Source organism: Vigna umbellata, chromosome 5, assembly GCF_029865625.1.
Source record: "Vigna umbellata cultivar VRB3 chromosome 5, Vumbellata_1.0, whole genome shotgun sequence".
Lineage (NCBI taxonomy): Eukaryota > Viridiplantae > Streptophyta > Magnoliopsida > Fabales > Fabaceae > Vigna > Vigna umbellata.
This window is the reverse complement of record NC_142169.1, coordinates 33540138-33554542: the sequence shown is the minus strand read 5'-3', so window position 1 is coordinate 33554542 and position 14405 is coordinate 33540138. Positions and strand designations below refer to the sequence as shown.

The 14405-nt window shown below is 29.9% G+C and overlaps 1 protein-coding gene across 4 annotated transcripts; it reads right to left on the bottom strand.

Moving 5' to 3' along the window:
- Positions 1 to 6486: 6486 nt before the first annotated feature.
- Positions 6487 to 12439, bottom strand: LOC124824932 (protein INVOLVED IN DE NOVO 2-like). 4 transcript variants are annotated; one of them, XM_088116642.1, is made up of 9 exons: positions 12281 to 12437; positions 12030 to 12137; positions 10397 to 11394; positions 10003 to 10184; positions 9158 to 9247; positions 8775 to 9062; positions 8200 to 8409; positions 7055 to 7287; positions 6487 to 6824 (listed from the first exon to the last, which is right to left on the bottom strand). In XM_088116642.1, exons 3-8 carry the CDS (start codon positions 11310 to 11312, stop codon positions 7057 to 7059), a joined length of 1917 nt encoding a protein of 638 aa, XP_087972768.1. In that variant the 5' UTR covers positions 11313 to 11394; positions 12030 to 12137; positions 12281 to 12437; the 3' UTR covers positions 6487 to 6824; positions 7055 to 7056. The 4 variants fall into 4 exon arrangements, with proteins under 4 accessions (XP_087972768.1, XP_047153408.1, XP_047153409.1 ...); XM_047297452.2 differs by lacking the exon at positions 12030 to 12137 and having other exon boundaries at positions 12281 to 12439; XM_047297453.2 differs by lacking the exon at positions 12030 to 12137 and having other exon boundaries at positions 6487 to 6802; positions 12281 to 12439.
- Positions 12440 to 14405: the final 1966 nt, after the last annotated feature.

Here is a 14405-nt window from a genome sequence, read left to right as displayed (position 1 = left end):
CAGATGATACACGTGAAAGACATACAAAGTTTAAACGATGAAGACTAAAGAAAAAACACATGAAGTACAAAATGATAAGAAGTAAATATTATACACATAGATATCATAAGACCAAATTTTGAATTACTAGTTTGTCTACTCTTTACTAACATAGTTCACGAATTTCTAAGTAGATTATAATAAAGTACATAAATTATATATAGAATTATATATTCAATTTTATGTTGTTGGTATTATGGAAGGATTTATAGAGAAAAAGATTGTCATATACATGACAAGTTGAAATGTTAAAGAAAAAAAAAGAGAGCCTAAAGATGATCGTAGTCTAATGAAGTTGAATGTTAAAGCTCTATTAACGATTTTATAGAAATTTCTATAAATGCATACTAACATAAGTATTTAAACATCTAAGCAATATCACATATTACATTCCCTTAAATGGATATAGAGTGCCTACTAATAAAAAAGTTTTCTTTAATATATCTACTAAAACTCTAGCTAAATCACCAAGTACCAACATCCCTTTTACAAAACATAAAAAGGAAAATTGAACTACTTACATAGATTATAACTCTAATTAGTTAAATTTGATTTTTATCTTATTCCTTCCTTAAAAATGTAATATAATATAATAATAAAATTATTTTCTAAACTTAGATAAATGAAAACCTTAGAGATAACGAATGATAATAGACTATTGAATAAAATTTTATAATCTATTCACAAACCTTTTACTTTTTATATATTAAAATTTATCTGTACAAAATTTAAGTCTAGAAAAAGAAAAAATTGTTGGAAGTGAAAGATAAGCAAAGCATTTGTAAAATGAAAATAAATCACATAAATAAATTGAAAATAGAGACAGAAATCAATTGCTTAAAAGTTAAACCACAAGTTAAGGTAACATTTAAAAATAAGTTAAAAATTATTGAAATAAAGTAAGTAATGATATTGTTTAAAATAAATTATGAAGTAGTAAAATAAACTGAAAAGATAAAAGAAAAGGCCATAAAGGATAGATCTAAGTTAATGTTATTTAAGGGGCACAGGGATACCTCCAAATCAATCCACCATATGATCTGCATTATTTTTCTTATCCATTTATCTCCTTAATTAAGAAACATAGGTCACAAACCCTACACACCAAACGATAGAGGACAAGAAAACTATTCGGTATACTAATAAATCTGTCACGTGCAATATTTTTAACCTAATAAACGCCTTCTTAAATTTCAGCGTTTCGGTATATAATATAATACTCTGTAAGTGTGTTCCCACTTCAAAGACTTTGGAAGAAAATCAAATTAAAATTATTCAATTTTTGTTGATTTTCTTTTTTATCAAATCAACCTCAAATTAATCCGTTTATTTCAAAACAAAAAACTACAAAGTTTCATAATACATAATAATTATCAGGGTAGATCCGATTAAACCAAATCTAGCTCAATTTAATTGATTTAATTTAAATTTTTTAAATAATCTAAATCCAGAAACACTTAATTGTAATCTTGTGAGACCTTTAATCTTTTTAACTTTTATTTTTTATTATTGATGGACATATTTCACTTGTATTAGAAGACTTGTTCCGAATAAAAATTTGCATAATAACGCGTTTAATGCATGTGGTGATTCCAGATTCCAGATCGCACACCAAACCCATTGAAATTAACAAACAAAACCCAAAATAAAATATCTACATAGTTATCACTCTTACGTTTTCTTCCCTTGACATTAAATTAACTCCATAGTCAATATCAAACTCAAATATATATATATATATATATATATACATCAAACAGGGTCAATTTCAGTTGCTGGCTACCTTCTATGGTGTTTCGTTGCGAATTTGAGCTTGACTGGACTCTACAATTCAATGTTAAGAAAGCATGAATATCTATTTTCGCAAACAGCTTCTCATAAATCTCATTTTTAATAAGTAAAACATACGAAAAAAGTGGTTCAAAAGCTTCATAAACAGAATCGTTGTTTCAGAAATCGATAGAATTATAAGTATGGATTAGTGTTAAGGAAATTAGGTACACAAAAGAAACCAACGAGATAAAAGATCACATGATGATGCTCTTTTATCATATAAATCATCATTTATTGGTGATGTGACTGCGACTAACTTAATTAACAGTGTCTTCGAGGGTGTGTTTGTTTGGTTATGTAGTTGGTGAAATTTGGGTTCCTTGTAGAACAAAAATCGAAGGTGGTTGTTACTTTTTCCTAAAGCGGTAGCTGGAAGCTGAAGAAAGGAATATGGTGAAATCGAAACCTTTGTCAACCGAGTTAATTATAATCTGGTTGGTTGTAATTACGAGATGGCAGAGAATAATCCCAATATAATTATCTTATCAGATCGGATGCTAGGATCAAGATTACGATAGTATGTACAAAAAGTTTTGTCTTGGAAGCTTTTTTTTTTATTTTTGGGCTTTGAAGCAAAGAACAAAAAACCAATCTACACATAGAGGGTGTTAGTTCACCTAGCCAGCCATGTGACAAATTATAGTATTCCCAATTGTGACGTTAGAGTTAGATTTATGACTTTCTATCCAATAATTATACTTATATGTTTAAAATTGGGACTGCACATTGCATTCTGATTTTTTTTAACCCATCAGGAATATAATTATGCGTTTCCTCAACGTGCTGCTAAATTTTCTACTACAAACCAGAAAAACGTGTTCTTGCATCAGACAACCATTAAAATATTGAAATGAAGAAATTAGTGTAAATATAGTTAAGAAGTGAATTTTAAATCTAACTCAACTCAAAAAAATCGATTTGTAAGATGAGATTTTGAATACACTCTCCTCACGTCAAAATATATACATATTCAGAATGAGATTAGACATTAATGAGTGATCCAATATTATTATGATAGACTCTAACCATAACTCTGATATCATGTTAAGAAGTGAACTTTAAGTTTAATTTAATTCACAAAACCGGATTGTAAGGTAATGTTTATATTCACTTATATATTTTAAATTGGTCTTATCTCTAATTTAGACTTTCAACACGTACTTGATAAATTTTGATTTTAAAATGATGTATTAATTATAAATGGAAATTGGATTAGAAGGAGCATGATGTTTGAAATGGGTGTGATTTGATATAGCATATTTTGAGCATGTGATTACTTGTGAATACAGCATGTCTCCGTTTGCTAAGCCAGCTATTTGTCCCCCTGGATTCACAGAATCAAAGACAGACTCAAAAGGTTCACTGGCTAACGTGATCCACAAGGTTGTGTATATGGGGCGGCAAAAGAGGCTAATATATATAATATACATATATACAACAGTAAAGACAACTATCAAAAACTCACTGCAAATCCATTTCTGTATACTTTCTTACCATCTCGATGTGTTGCTAAATTTGAGTTACAAACATAAGAGTTACTTGAAAGATACTCATGCTCGTGATTCAATTTGGATGTTTAAGCTTTAAATAAATATTTGCATGCTGAGTGTACCTTCTTTCTATGATTGCTTTTATCTTTTTCATTCCAACCCAAATGACTGGGAAAGGTAGCAGAGCATGTGATTTAACATTCCACCAACCCTTTTTCCTCTCTACATATGAAAACAAAATACATTATCTCATTTCAATGTTCAATTCGCCCCTTCTTATTATAAAGTTTATGTTAACTTTCTTATGTCATTTGGTAAATGGTAATCTACCATGAAGAAAAAAATTGAACTAAAATGATGAAAAAAAAAGTGATTTAAGACTTGAAGTAAAAGAAAAACAGTGAATGATTGACAAATATTACTCCACCCTTTTTGAACTATTATTTATATGCCGTTTTAAGAGTTTAAAATAATATTAATTAATCTTTTTCAAATATATTATATAATAAGGCTAGAGAATTTTTATTACATTTTTTTATTTCTACAAAGGAATATAAAACAACAATGAAAAGAATGGATATAATTAATGAAATTATTGAAAACAATAATTGACAAATCACTGTGCACTAATTTTTTTATTTCCACATAGGCTTTAATTATATTAAAAAATGAATTTTTATCTTTCAAAAGAAATATTTTATTGATTTATTTATTTATTAAACTTATTTTATGTTCCATTTAGCAAATAACGCATCATTTCAACATTAATCTATTCGTTCAATACTTTTATTAAATTGATCACTCATCCAGTTTTAATAACAATGCAAAAAACCAAATTAAATTTATAATTTGTTCAGTGAAGAAAAGGTTGAGTACGATGTATTGGTTCCTAACTGGGCATCACCGTCTTTTTCTGCATGTGCAATCTATTTATGATATAATAAATGATGTTTTCAAAAAATCATACATTAAATTTTCACATAAATGGTTTATTATTTGAGGTCCTCAAACTAGCTATGCCTCTTTAATGAATTGAATTAATTTTGAAAAATAAAATGCATTGATTTGTCTATTTTTTTATTAAATTAGGTTAATTTGGAATTTTAATATAATCCAATTAAAAATAATAAGTAATAAAAATAGATATCAAAATAACGATTTTATTCATTATGTTAGAGCAATACCGACCATTTGTGGTGAAAAACTAATTTTTAATAAAATTAGGTTAACATTGTTCGTATTTAAAGAGAGACCAAATTAACAAACCATAACAAAATTAATTAATTTTATTAAAAAATGTCAAAAATAGTAAATTGGTGTACGATAAAGAAATTTAGGTTTCTGTTTGGTAACAAAAAATGTATTCGTGTTTTATAAATGATGGTATGAATATTTAATAAATAAAAATAAGCGACCTTAAAAAAATTGTACAGTGTGTCCAAAATTAAAGATAATAAATACTAAAGAAAAAAAACACAGAAACAATAATAAAAGAAGTAAAATAAAACTTTAAAGCAAATAAAATACATAAAATTGAAAAATCAAATAAAATACTTGAAAATAAATTATTTAAAACATTGTAATAACATATTCATTTGTGGGTGTGTTCAGGTAGTTGCTTAAGATTTAAGAATAAAAATTCTAATTATCTATAATTTTGTAATAATCTTTATTATATAGTTTTTATTTTGGATCTCCAATCTGAATAACGTTATTCATTTCTCAAATCTCCAATCTCTTGCACAGTTTATAAATAAGAGACATCAAGCATAATGAAAGACACTTCGGTGCCTCTTCATTCTCCTTTATCTTTTTTTTTCTTTACTTAAGTGATATCAGTAAATTAATAGCAATTAATTCAGAGATTTAGTAAATTATTAAATATGAAATAAACATATATTTATTATTAGTTTAATTTATGTATAAAATACTTATAAACATACAACAACTATGACATTAGTTTGAAATAAACTAGAAGGATATGTGATATATTCATCAAGTTGTAATGACAGGCAGACTTATATAATTATGACAAATTTTGTTGAGTAGTTGAAAATATGATTGGACAATTTTTTGTGGCCCAAATATGATTAGCAAATCTAAGGGGAGTTTCTTCTTGCACCTCCCTTTGATCTTTCTGTACCTCTATAGGCTTGACCAAATTATAATTATACCCTCTTTCTCTTGTTTGACGAAATTATAGACACACCTTTCTTATTGAGAATCGACGAACATATAAATATTATAAGAGAAGTGAATCTATTCTTCAATACAAGTTGGTAATTCCATTCAAACTTCTGAACGAAAGAAATATATGCCTGAGTTAACCTAACTAAAAGTTAATCCGAATTGTATTGACGTATATTTAATAGATTTAATAATCAAATATATTAAATCTTTAATTAATCTTTCGTTTTTTCCTTTCAATTTTAGTCCCATTATCATTGAAACCCCCTTTCCCCATCCTTGATCCCTTCTAGAATCGAAGCATGCACGTGAATCATAGATATCACGGTTCAGAGTCTCCATTTGAGCCTAATGTTTAGCATAAATAAACTTCTGCATGACTCTTATGAAGAGAGAGAAATAATACAGCTTATACTTTTTTGTAGTTTAGTGCTTTTATACTTTCTCTTTCCTTCATGCATAATTTTAGGTTAGGTGTTTTACTAGTTGTTCAAGACCAAGAACATGCTCAATGAAAACATATCATATCAGAGCGGCTGCTTTCGCCAGTCCAGGTTTCCGTTTTCATGCCTTACTCTTATTGTTCTTCAATTCTTTTTTACTTTTTTTTGTTTTCTTGATGGCGTCAGGCACCAACAACATGACAGATGCACCCAGAGTCCATCCAGGAGAAAACCCAAGAGCTACATTAGTTATATATTCATTCCTGGAACCGAGCCATGAAACGTGCCATGATCTCTAAAATATCTATAAAATAAAAATGTATCTACATTCTCATTCTTATATTAGAAAGAGTTTTGTAGAATAAAATTCTTTTAAACGTACTTATTTAACTAGGGAAAAATAATGCTTTTACTATCTAAGATTTAGTTGGATCAGGTCAAGAAACAGTTAAACATATTTGCACAAGGGTGTCAATTACTGAGATAAAGTCAAGTTGAAAAGACAAATGACATACAATTTTAACTTAAATTACTCATAAAGTTAAGATTAAAAGTCAAATAATATATAGTCACAGAAGTTTAACTTTAATGTCTTTTCCCATGCAAGATTGCAAAGACCGCCATTAGGAATGTAGTTTGCTTCCCGGCAACATACCCACAGTAGCCAAGTGCCAAGTGAAATTAAATAGTTTGGCATTGTCACAGATAACTTAACCTACGATACACAACTGCTAGGTTTGTTGCTCTCCCAATATGGACGCATGCTACCAGACTGCTATGCATAATTCTCTTCCCGAAGCCAACATCAACCTTTCGGAAATACAGTACTTAGCTACATCACAATAACAGTAATCGTATAATAACAGAAAGATGATGTTGGTTGTGAATAATTTAAGTTAACTACTAATTTCTTGCGAAAACTAACCTAGATCGATAGCTAGTTTTATTTATAAGTAACTAAGCAACATACCAATAGCTTTTCAATTCTTTTTCTTTCTACTATCTGACTCTACACACAGTTCAAAAGACAAATGCAGTAACCTAATATAGTTATATACAAACCTTCATGTCGTTCCCCTCTTGCGTTTTTTCCAATAATTTAACAGAAATTGCACTCCTTCTTTAAGAGTTGCTCTCCTTCCTTGTTTGTAGTTCCATAATACTGAGGTTAAGTACCGGCCACTAGGATTATGTTCATTAATTTCTAACAATGCCTCCACCACTGCTTTATACGCGCCTTCACCCAGGTCATTTTTCAACCCGTTCAGCTTTTCATCGTCATCTTTAATAATTTCCTGAAATAATAGATGCGTGAAGCCAGATGACAAAATGCAAATGTCCAGCTTATAAATTAAGAGAAATTTTTAACATAAGTTTACGTTAAAATGAATTAAAAGCATCAGTTCGTAAAACTTATGGGAGGCCATTCTTATCAGCTCTGATTCTCTCAAACGAATGTCATCCTTCCCACACCAATCCTTATCAGCTAAATATACTCGTACCTCTTTCATATTTGAACATAACACAAATTTTTGCAAAGTACTTTATTTGGGCCGTGCAAGCCTCTCAGGCTTACAAAATCATAAGGAGAAAATGACATTAGAGTGTGGAGATGAGTTAAGCTAGGCTAGGTTTTACCTTTGACATTTTACATGACTGAAGTTTTTCATAAACGCCTGAACTGGCCATGTTAACAGAGTGGCGTGTCTTGAAAGGTTATTTAAAACTTAAACATTAACAAATAGGCTGCTATTCTTAGTGGTCAAATCATTTTTCTCCACTTAGTCAATAAACATATACGACTCTTCTAATCAGCGCAAGCATTCCTCTATGCCGTTAAACACCAAACCTAAGGGTGTATTTCGGAGTAGGATTTCTGTGGGAGAGGGTAGAGAAAATTTGTATTTATAAATTGAAAGTTAGCTAAAGTTTATAATAATATATAATAGATAAAAGATTAGAACATAAATTTACATCAATCCTTTTTTTTTTGCTCATTTTAAAGGTTAACCTGTGAAAGTATTACAGGTTCAGAAAGACAAACAATCATAACGCAGAGTACGGAAACTATCAAAACATTAACTGTCTTCTTCCACAACACAATAATAATAAATAACATAGTGAACCAAGTTTGATTAAGAGAAACATGCAATGAAGCACTAAGGATAATTTCAGGAGAATTATAAATATGTTTAATATAGAAACACCTTTTCTCTCCCATCAACCATGATAACTTTGAGTGGATGCCAATCTGGGTCCTTCAGATACTCTTCCCACAACGAGCACAGTTCTGAAGCTCTCTCTTCAGCATCCTCTTCATTGTATCTTTTCTTCATTGCCTCAAGGAATGGACTTGTGTCAAGTTCCCCCATTCTCTTCAAACGAATATTTCCAAGAGGTTGTAACTCTTTAACTCCCTGCAAGTGCAAAAAAAAACCTTTACCATTAAATCTTGAAAGCAATATTGAACAGTAAGACGTCACTTTGCAAATTAATTTTGAACATTAATTTTACTCGTCCCTTTGCTGCCTTGCTATGAATTATAACTAACAAGCAGTGAACCAAATAAAAGAAAAAATTGGAATGCTTTAAACTTGTCAGACCATATGTGCTTCAATTCATATAACACTCCATATGGGGTGAGCAAGATCACCATACAAAACACTACCAGCCCATAAGCCAAGTGAAAGCACAACGACACTGGACTGAACCTCATTCAGATGCCCTTGCAAATTAATTTGAAGAATTAGCAGGAAGATATAGTTGAAAGAAGCACACTTACATCAACCAATGCCTGTCGAGCTTCCTGCAGCTCATCATTACTCTCGCGCTCTTTAATTATTAGTGCTTGATTAAGTTGATCAAGGTCTTGAAGTGATAGTTGCTTGTCTCTTAAATCCTTTTGTAAATTATCTACTTTCTTCAGAATTTCAACATCTTCGTCATCTTCCATGTGCTTCAATACACTTAAAGATCCTTTTAATTGCTGAATCTCCAACTCCAGTTCTTGTTTCATATCGAGTTGTTTCTGAAGCTGAATGATTTTAGCATGGAGTTGCTCTTTTTGCCTCTGTATAAAATATAAATAGCTTTATACTAAGTCATACTGGTGCTCACAAGGACATTTTTGGTTGTTAACAAAGCTAAAAGATGGGCACCACACACCTTTTGATCTTCAGCCAGTTTCATAACATTTTCATCTGCTTTCTTTTGCTCAATAGCAGCCATCTGAAGAGAACTATTTTTTGTTGCATTCTGCAAAACCAATAAATGTTGGCAGTGTTAAACAAAGCCTTCCACAAGCTCCTTAAGCACTTCTTTACTTAAATGATTTAAAAGATACAGCAATAATCGAGTATATAAAAAGAATTATTGATATAGTCCTTTAGCAAACTCTTTAATGGCAGAAAGAAATTCTTTGGCATACTACTCAAGATTGATTACTTCCAGCCCCTCTCACTTCCCAAATTACATCTCACTGAATGCATGTCATAATTTAAATTAATACTCCATCATTACTATTATATATCAGTGCCATCAATTTAGAGTATCTCCTGTGGCAAAACATGGCACAGGATCACTTCCTAGATCAAAATCAGATAGACAAATTATGTACCGTGCCACCAAGGATTGAATAGTAAAACGGTTTACTTTATAGGCAAATGCACCATCAATAGAAACATTAGCTTATTTCCAATTCACAGCCTAGAATAGCATATACGCCAAATCAAAACCAGTTTCATCATATTTCCATTATTATCAGAAATTTTGATCCACAAATTTAAATAACAATAACCAATCATCACTATCATCAAACCCAACAAGGAAAAATTGGAAAAAGATTGATCTTGGTAGCTAACACCTTCCTCTAAAGCATTGAAATACCTAAACTTCAACCTTAATAATCAATCAACCTAAAATAATAACATTATTTCCCCAATCTTAACTTAACAGGAATTTCAATCATACCACACTATATGAGATGCAGCAAAATAAGAAAAACACTATACCTCCTCGATTTCTTCTGCCAACTTTTTTCTTTCAATTTCATTGTGCGCCTCACGTTTTTCTAATTCAATTTTCCGTAACTCAAGCTCATTTTTCTGAGACTCCAGTTGCGTTTTGAGCTTTTCGTGATCAGTAAAAATCTTCTGGAAGTGATCCCTGGCAGTTGACTGTATTTTCTGTATCTCTGAAGCCAAGGAACCATAGCAAAAAAATGTTGTTACAACAGATCGGTGCCATTTTAAAATGTCAACATTTAAAAATAAAAAATAGAATTCCAGCACAATATTCTTAAAAATAAATTTCTGAATGCAAAATCCTATGATGTGAACCCCTACAGGGACTCAACTAATATGCATTTGTTGCTATTTGTTCCTAAGGCTCAATAAAAATAGATACCTTCATTGTAAGATTGAATGAGATTATCTTTTTCCATCATAGCAAGGTTCATTTTGTGTGTAGTTTCATGGTATCTCACTTCAATCTCTTTTATGTGCTTGTTCTTGACCTGAATAATGTTATTCAAATTGGATACGAGTTTATCTTGCCTTCGAGCTTCTTCTTCCATGAGCTCAGATATGGTTTTGACATCACCCATTTTCCGCAGATATTCTCCATAAATGCTGTTCATTTTGTAGTCATCCGCCCGGGCAACCCATGCATAAAGACCAGACTTCTGCCCACAATTACCAAACCAATCTTTTTTCCCATGATGATCTAATTCATATGCTCTTTCAAATGCCATTGCATTATCTAAGCCTGGCCAGCTTTTATTGAACTCCACAAGAGCAGTTCCAGAGTGACCCCGGAAATTCCACAAAGGATTGACTCGAACTGGATTGAACCCCCTGCTTCTATACTCATCCCTCAGCCTGGAACCGCTCTCGCCAACACAACGTCCATCTTCTGTCCGTCTAGTTGGAATATTAACTACAACTCCAATCCAAGGCCACACAAACTGATCATTAGAATTAACAGAAGAATCACTTTCTTCTTCCGGTTTTGAATCATTTGATGGAACATCTACATTCATGAGATCATTTTCCAAATATTTCACTAAAGCCAAATGATTAGCTTTGTCTCTAGCTTTCCTCTTTTGCGAACTACTCTGACCCACCCCAGAAGCATGTTGGAGGAGCTCCTTGTACAAATAATCCCGTTTTCTCTTTTTAGGGCAATACGGACAAGTGAAAGTCTCATCCGATGTTTTTAAATTCTGACTTCCACTTTTCAGTTCTTCATAGGATTTATCTTCGTACTCACTGATTTCAGATTCACTAATATCAGTATCCTCATCAGAGCTGCTTTGAGCCATTACCGTTCCTCCACGGCGTATTATTATTATTCTACCGCCTGAAAACGTAGCAGTAGAACTGACTGTTGTTCTATTAAAGTGCCTACAAATTCCATTAATTATTGGATTCAGTGTCAGGGAAAAGCACTAAACTAGAACAGAAACTTTACTACAATCACTTTATCTGACAAATACTTCATTACTGGATAAATAAGAAACTATAAGCTTCCTTCAAGCTGAAACTGGAACTGCGCACTGTGAAACAGATCAAGCATGAACACACACATAATAGAGACGCAGAAGCGTGACAGACAGAACAATTCAGAGTAACAAGCTGCAATAACTTTTCCACACTAAAAAAGGGATTTACAATACATATATATTCAGCAGCATACGTTGAAGCACACAGATAATTCCAATTTCACAGCCATGCATGAAGCAATCAGCAAACCACACATTATTCACTGAAAATTTCAAAACAGCTGATAAATCAACAACTCCAGCACACTAGTCCTTCGTCGACAATAACCCGACTTCATTTTCCCCTACGTCCTACTAGTCTGGAATTGACCAAACTCCAACGTGGTGTACTTCGGAAGGAAAAAATTACATTGCCACCAAAAAATAAGCGAAATCAAATATGCACCGATAACAGAAAAACAAAAACACCGTTGAAGAACAGATGCATGAGAAAAGGAAATTATTGGCAAATTGGGAGGAAATAAGACAGAATTTAACTCTCAAAAACGGGGAGCTCCTTCGAAAGTCGATGCCTTCAGCTCCACAAAAATCGCTAAGCCCTGATCATGTTTTCCCCCTTTAACCACTCTACCACGAAGCACAGCACTGAGCGACCCAATGCAGTTCAAGAAAGCTTTAAATGAAAACATTATACATAATAACTCTGGAAGAAAGAAATAACACAATTCCCACTACAAATGCAGCAAAATAAAAACAATACACAGAACATGGATAACACCCAAATTAACCTGAGAAAAAATTGGAAGTTCCTTGAAGATGGATCTCTTTGACCACAGGAAAGAAGAAGGAATCAAAGGACAAAACCTAATTATGATATTCTGAATTTTTGGGTTTTTTATTGCATTGAGTGACTAATTGACCTTCAACTCAACACTGTCATTACTGATCAGAAGCCTCTGACTAGGACTTCGCGACTCTACTAGTTGAGTGAAGATTTTTAGTTAATAAAATCTTTAAAATCTAGTAAATTAAGATATTGTTAATTGAATTTCTTTTATTTATTGAGTAATTAAAAGTTTGTATATATTTTATTTAAATCTTAATGTTAATACAATAATTATATTTGGATGTGAGATAAATAATGAGTTATTTTAATATTGATAAAGTTGTTGAATTACGAAATTATCTTCCAATAGTTTTTAGGTTATTACCTACAAAGAAACAAGCTCCATATTATTATTTATTATTACTATTATATTAATATTTTGGGACTCTCATTCTTATCTAACATAATTATTGTTATTTAATGTATCTTTAATGAAAATAATAAAGGTTAATTATTTTTTAAAACAATCATAACATTATTTTATATTAATGAGAGAATTTTACATATTTTAATACATAAAGATAAGTAAGTATGATAACAAAATAAAATAATAATTAATCACTCACTTAAATAAAATTAAACATAAAATCTCAACAGAAAATATAAATAATTTAAGTACTAATAAAAATTTAATTATAAAATAACTACATTTATGAGAGATTTAAAATTTAATTAAATAAAAAATTATTAACATGTATAATTGATTTAATTAATAAAAATATACAAGCCGTAATAGTATGGTCCCATAATTTTTTTAGGTGTATTTTTCAAAATATAAACTTTTCTATTAAGAGAATTAATTAAATCAAATATATACAATATTAAAAAATATTAAAAATATTTTGCTTATATCCAAATAAATAATAAATAAATGGATGATATGGAGCTTTTTCATCGGGGAATGGAACACATGGCCTCGGACGAGAGTGTGTTAGTGCCTGAAAGTGAAACAGGTTGCACTCTGTACTAAATCATGATCCTCGTTATCTGCTTCAGTACTGTACCAACTTTTTAAATGAATATTAATATTTAGTTTACATTTATTATTTTTATTCACTCTGGTTTTTTATTTATTTTTATTTTGTGTTGAATTAATTTAATTTCATTTTTAATGTTATATTTGTATAAATGACCACGTCTTTCTAAACATTACGTCTTGTTTTTATCTTTTTTATTTTATTTTTTTAAGTTTTTTCTTATGTTTGTATAATTAATCATATATTATATAATTAATTGAAAAAATTAAATTCACTGACTAAATGTAATTTTACAAGAAAAATTAGTTTAGAAATTGATTATTAAGAAAATTGAATTTTGAACTGGGTTTTACATTTTTATATTGTGTCATTTATACATGAAGGAAAGAAAAATCATAAATGGTGAATGTCTTTTCTTACATACATCCATATATAGTTTATGAGAATGATTTTTTTTTCTATTATAAATTATTAGTGGAATAAAATTACTTTAGATTATTTTTTGTGATGAACTTTAACGGAATTGTTTTATAATAATAACATTTTATGATGTTAATCTATCTTAATTTTGATCAAGGTGTATAAACATACAAAGTGTTATTAAAAAAAGAATAAACATTCGTTTAGTGTTATATATATTGACATATTTTATCTTTAATATGATTACAAAAATAGTGTAATACATATTGACATACTTTTTTTTAGTATGATAAAAATAATAATAATACAAAAAATAATAATTTTTGTTTTAAATTTGTTAATAGAAAATATAATTGAACGAATATTTGATTTTTAATGGTAAGATGTAAAAGCTTGGAAAAATGACATTTTATAATTAATAGTGTATATAGAATGATGGAACTTAATTATTTTAATGATAAAAGTTTAAAGTATAAATAGAATTTTATAAACGAGTTTCATATTGTATCATATCTTTAAATTTTTTTCCTCTTATAACTTTTTACCTTTTTTTTAAAATTTTTAATTATCCATTCATTTCTCCAAAAACTCTCAAGTGATCCTCGAAACGAGCTTCTCACTTCCATTCAA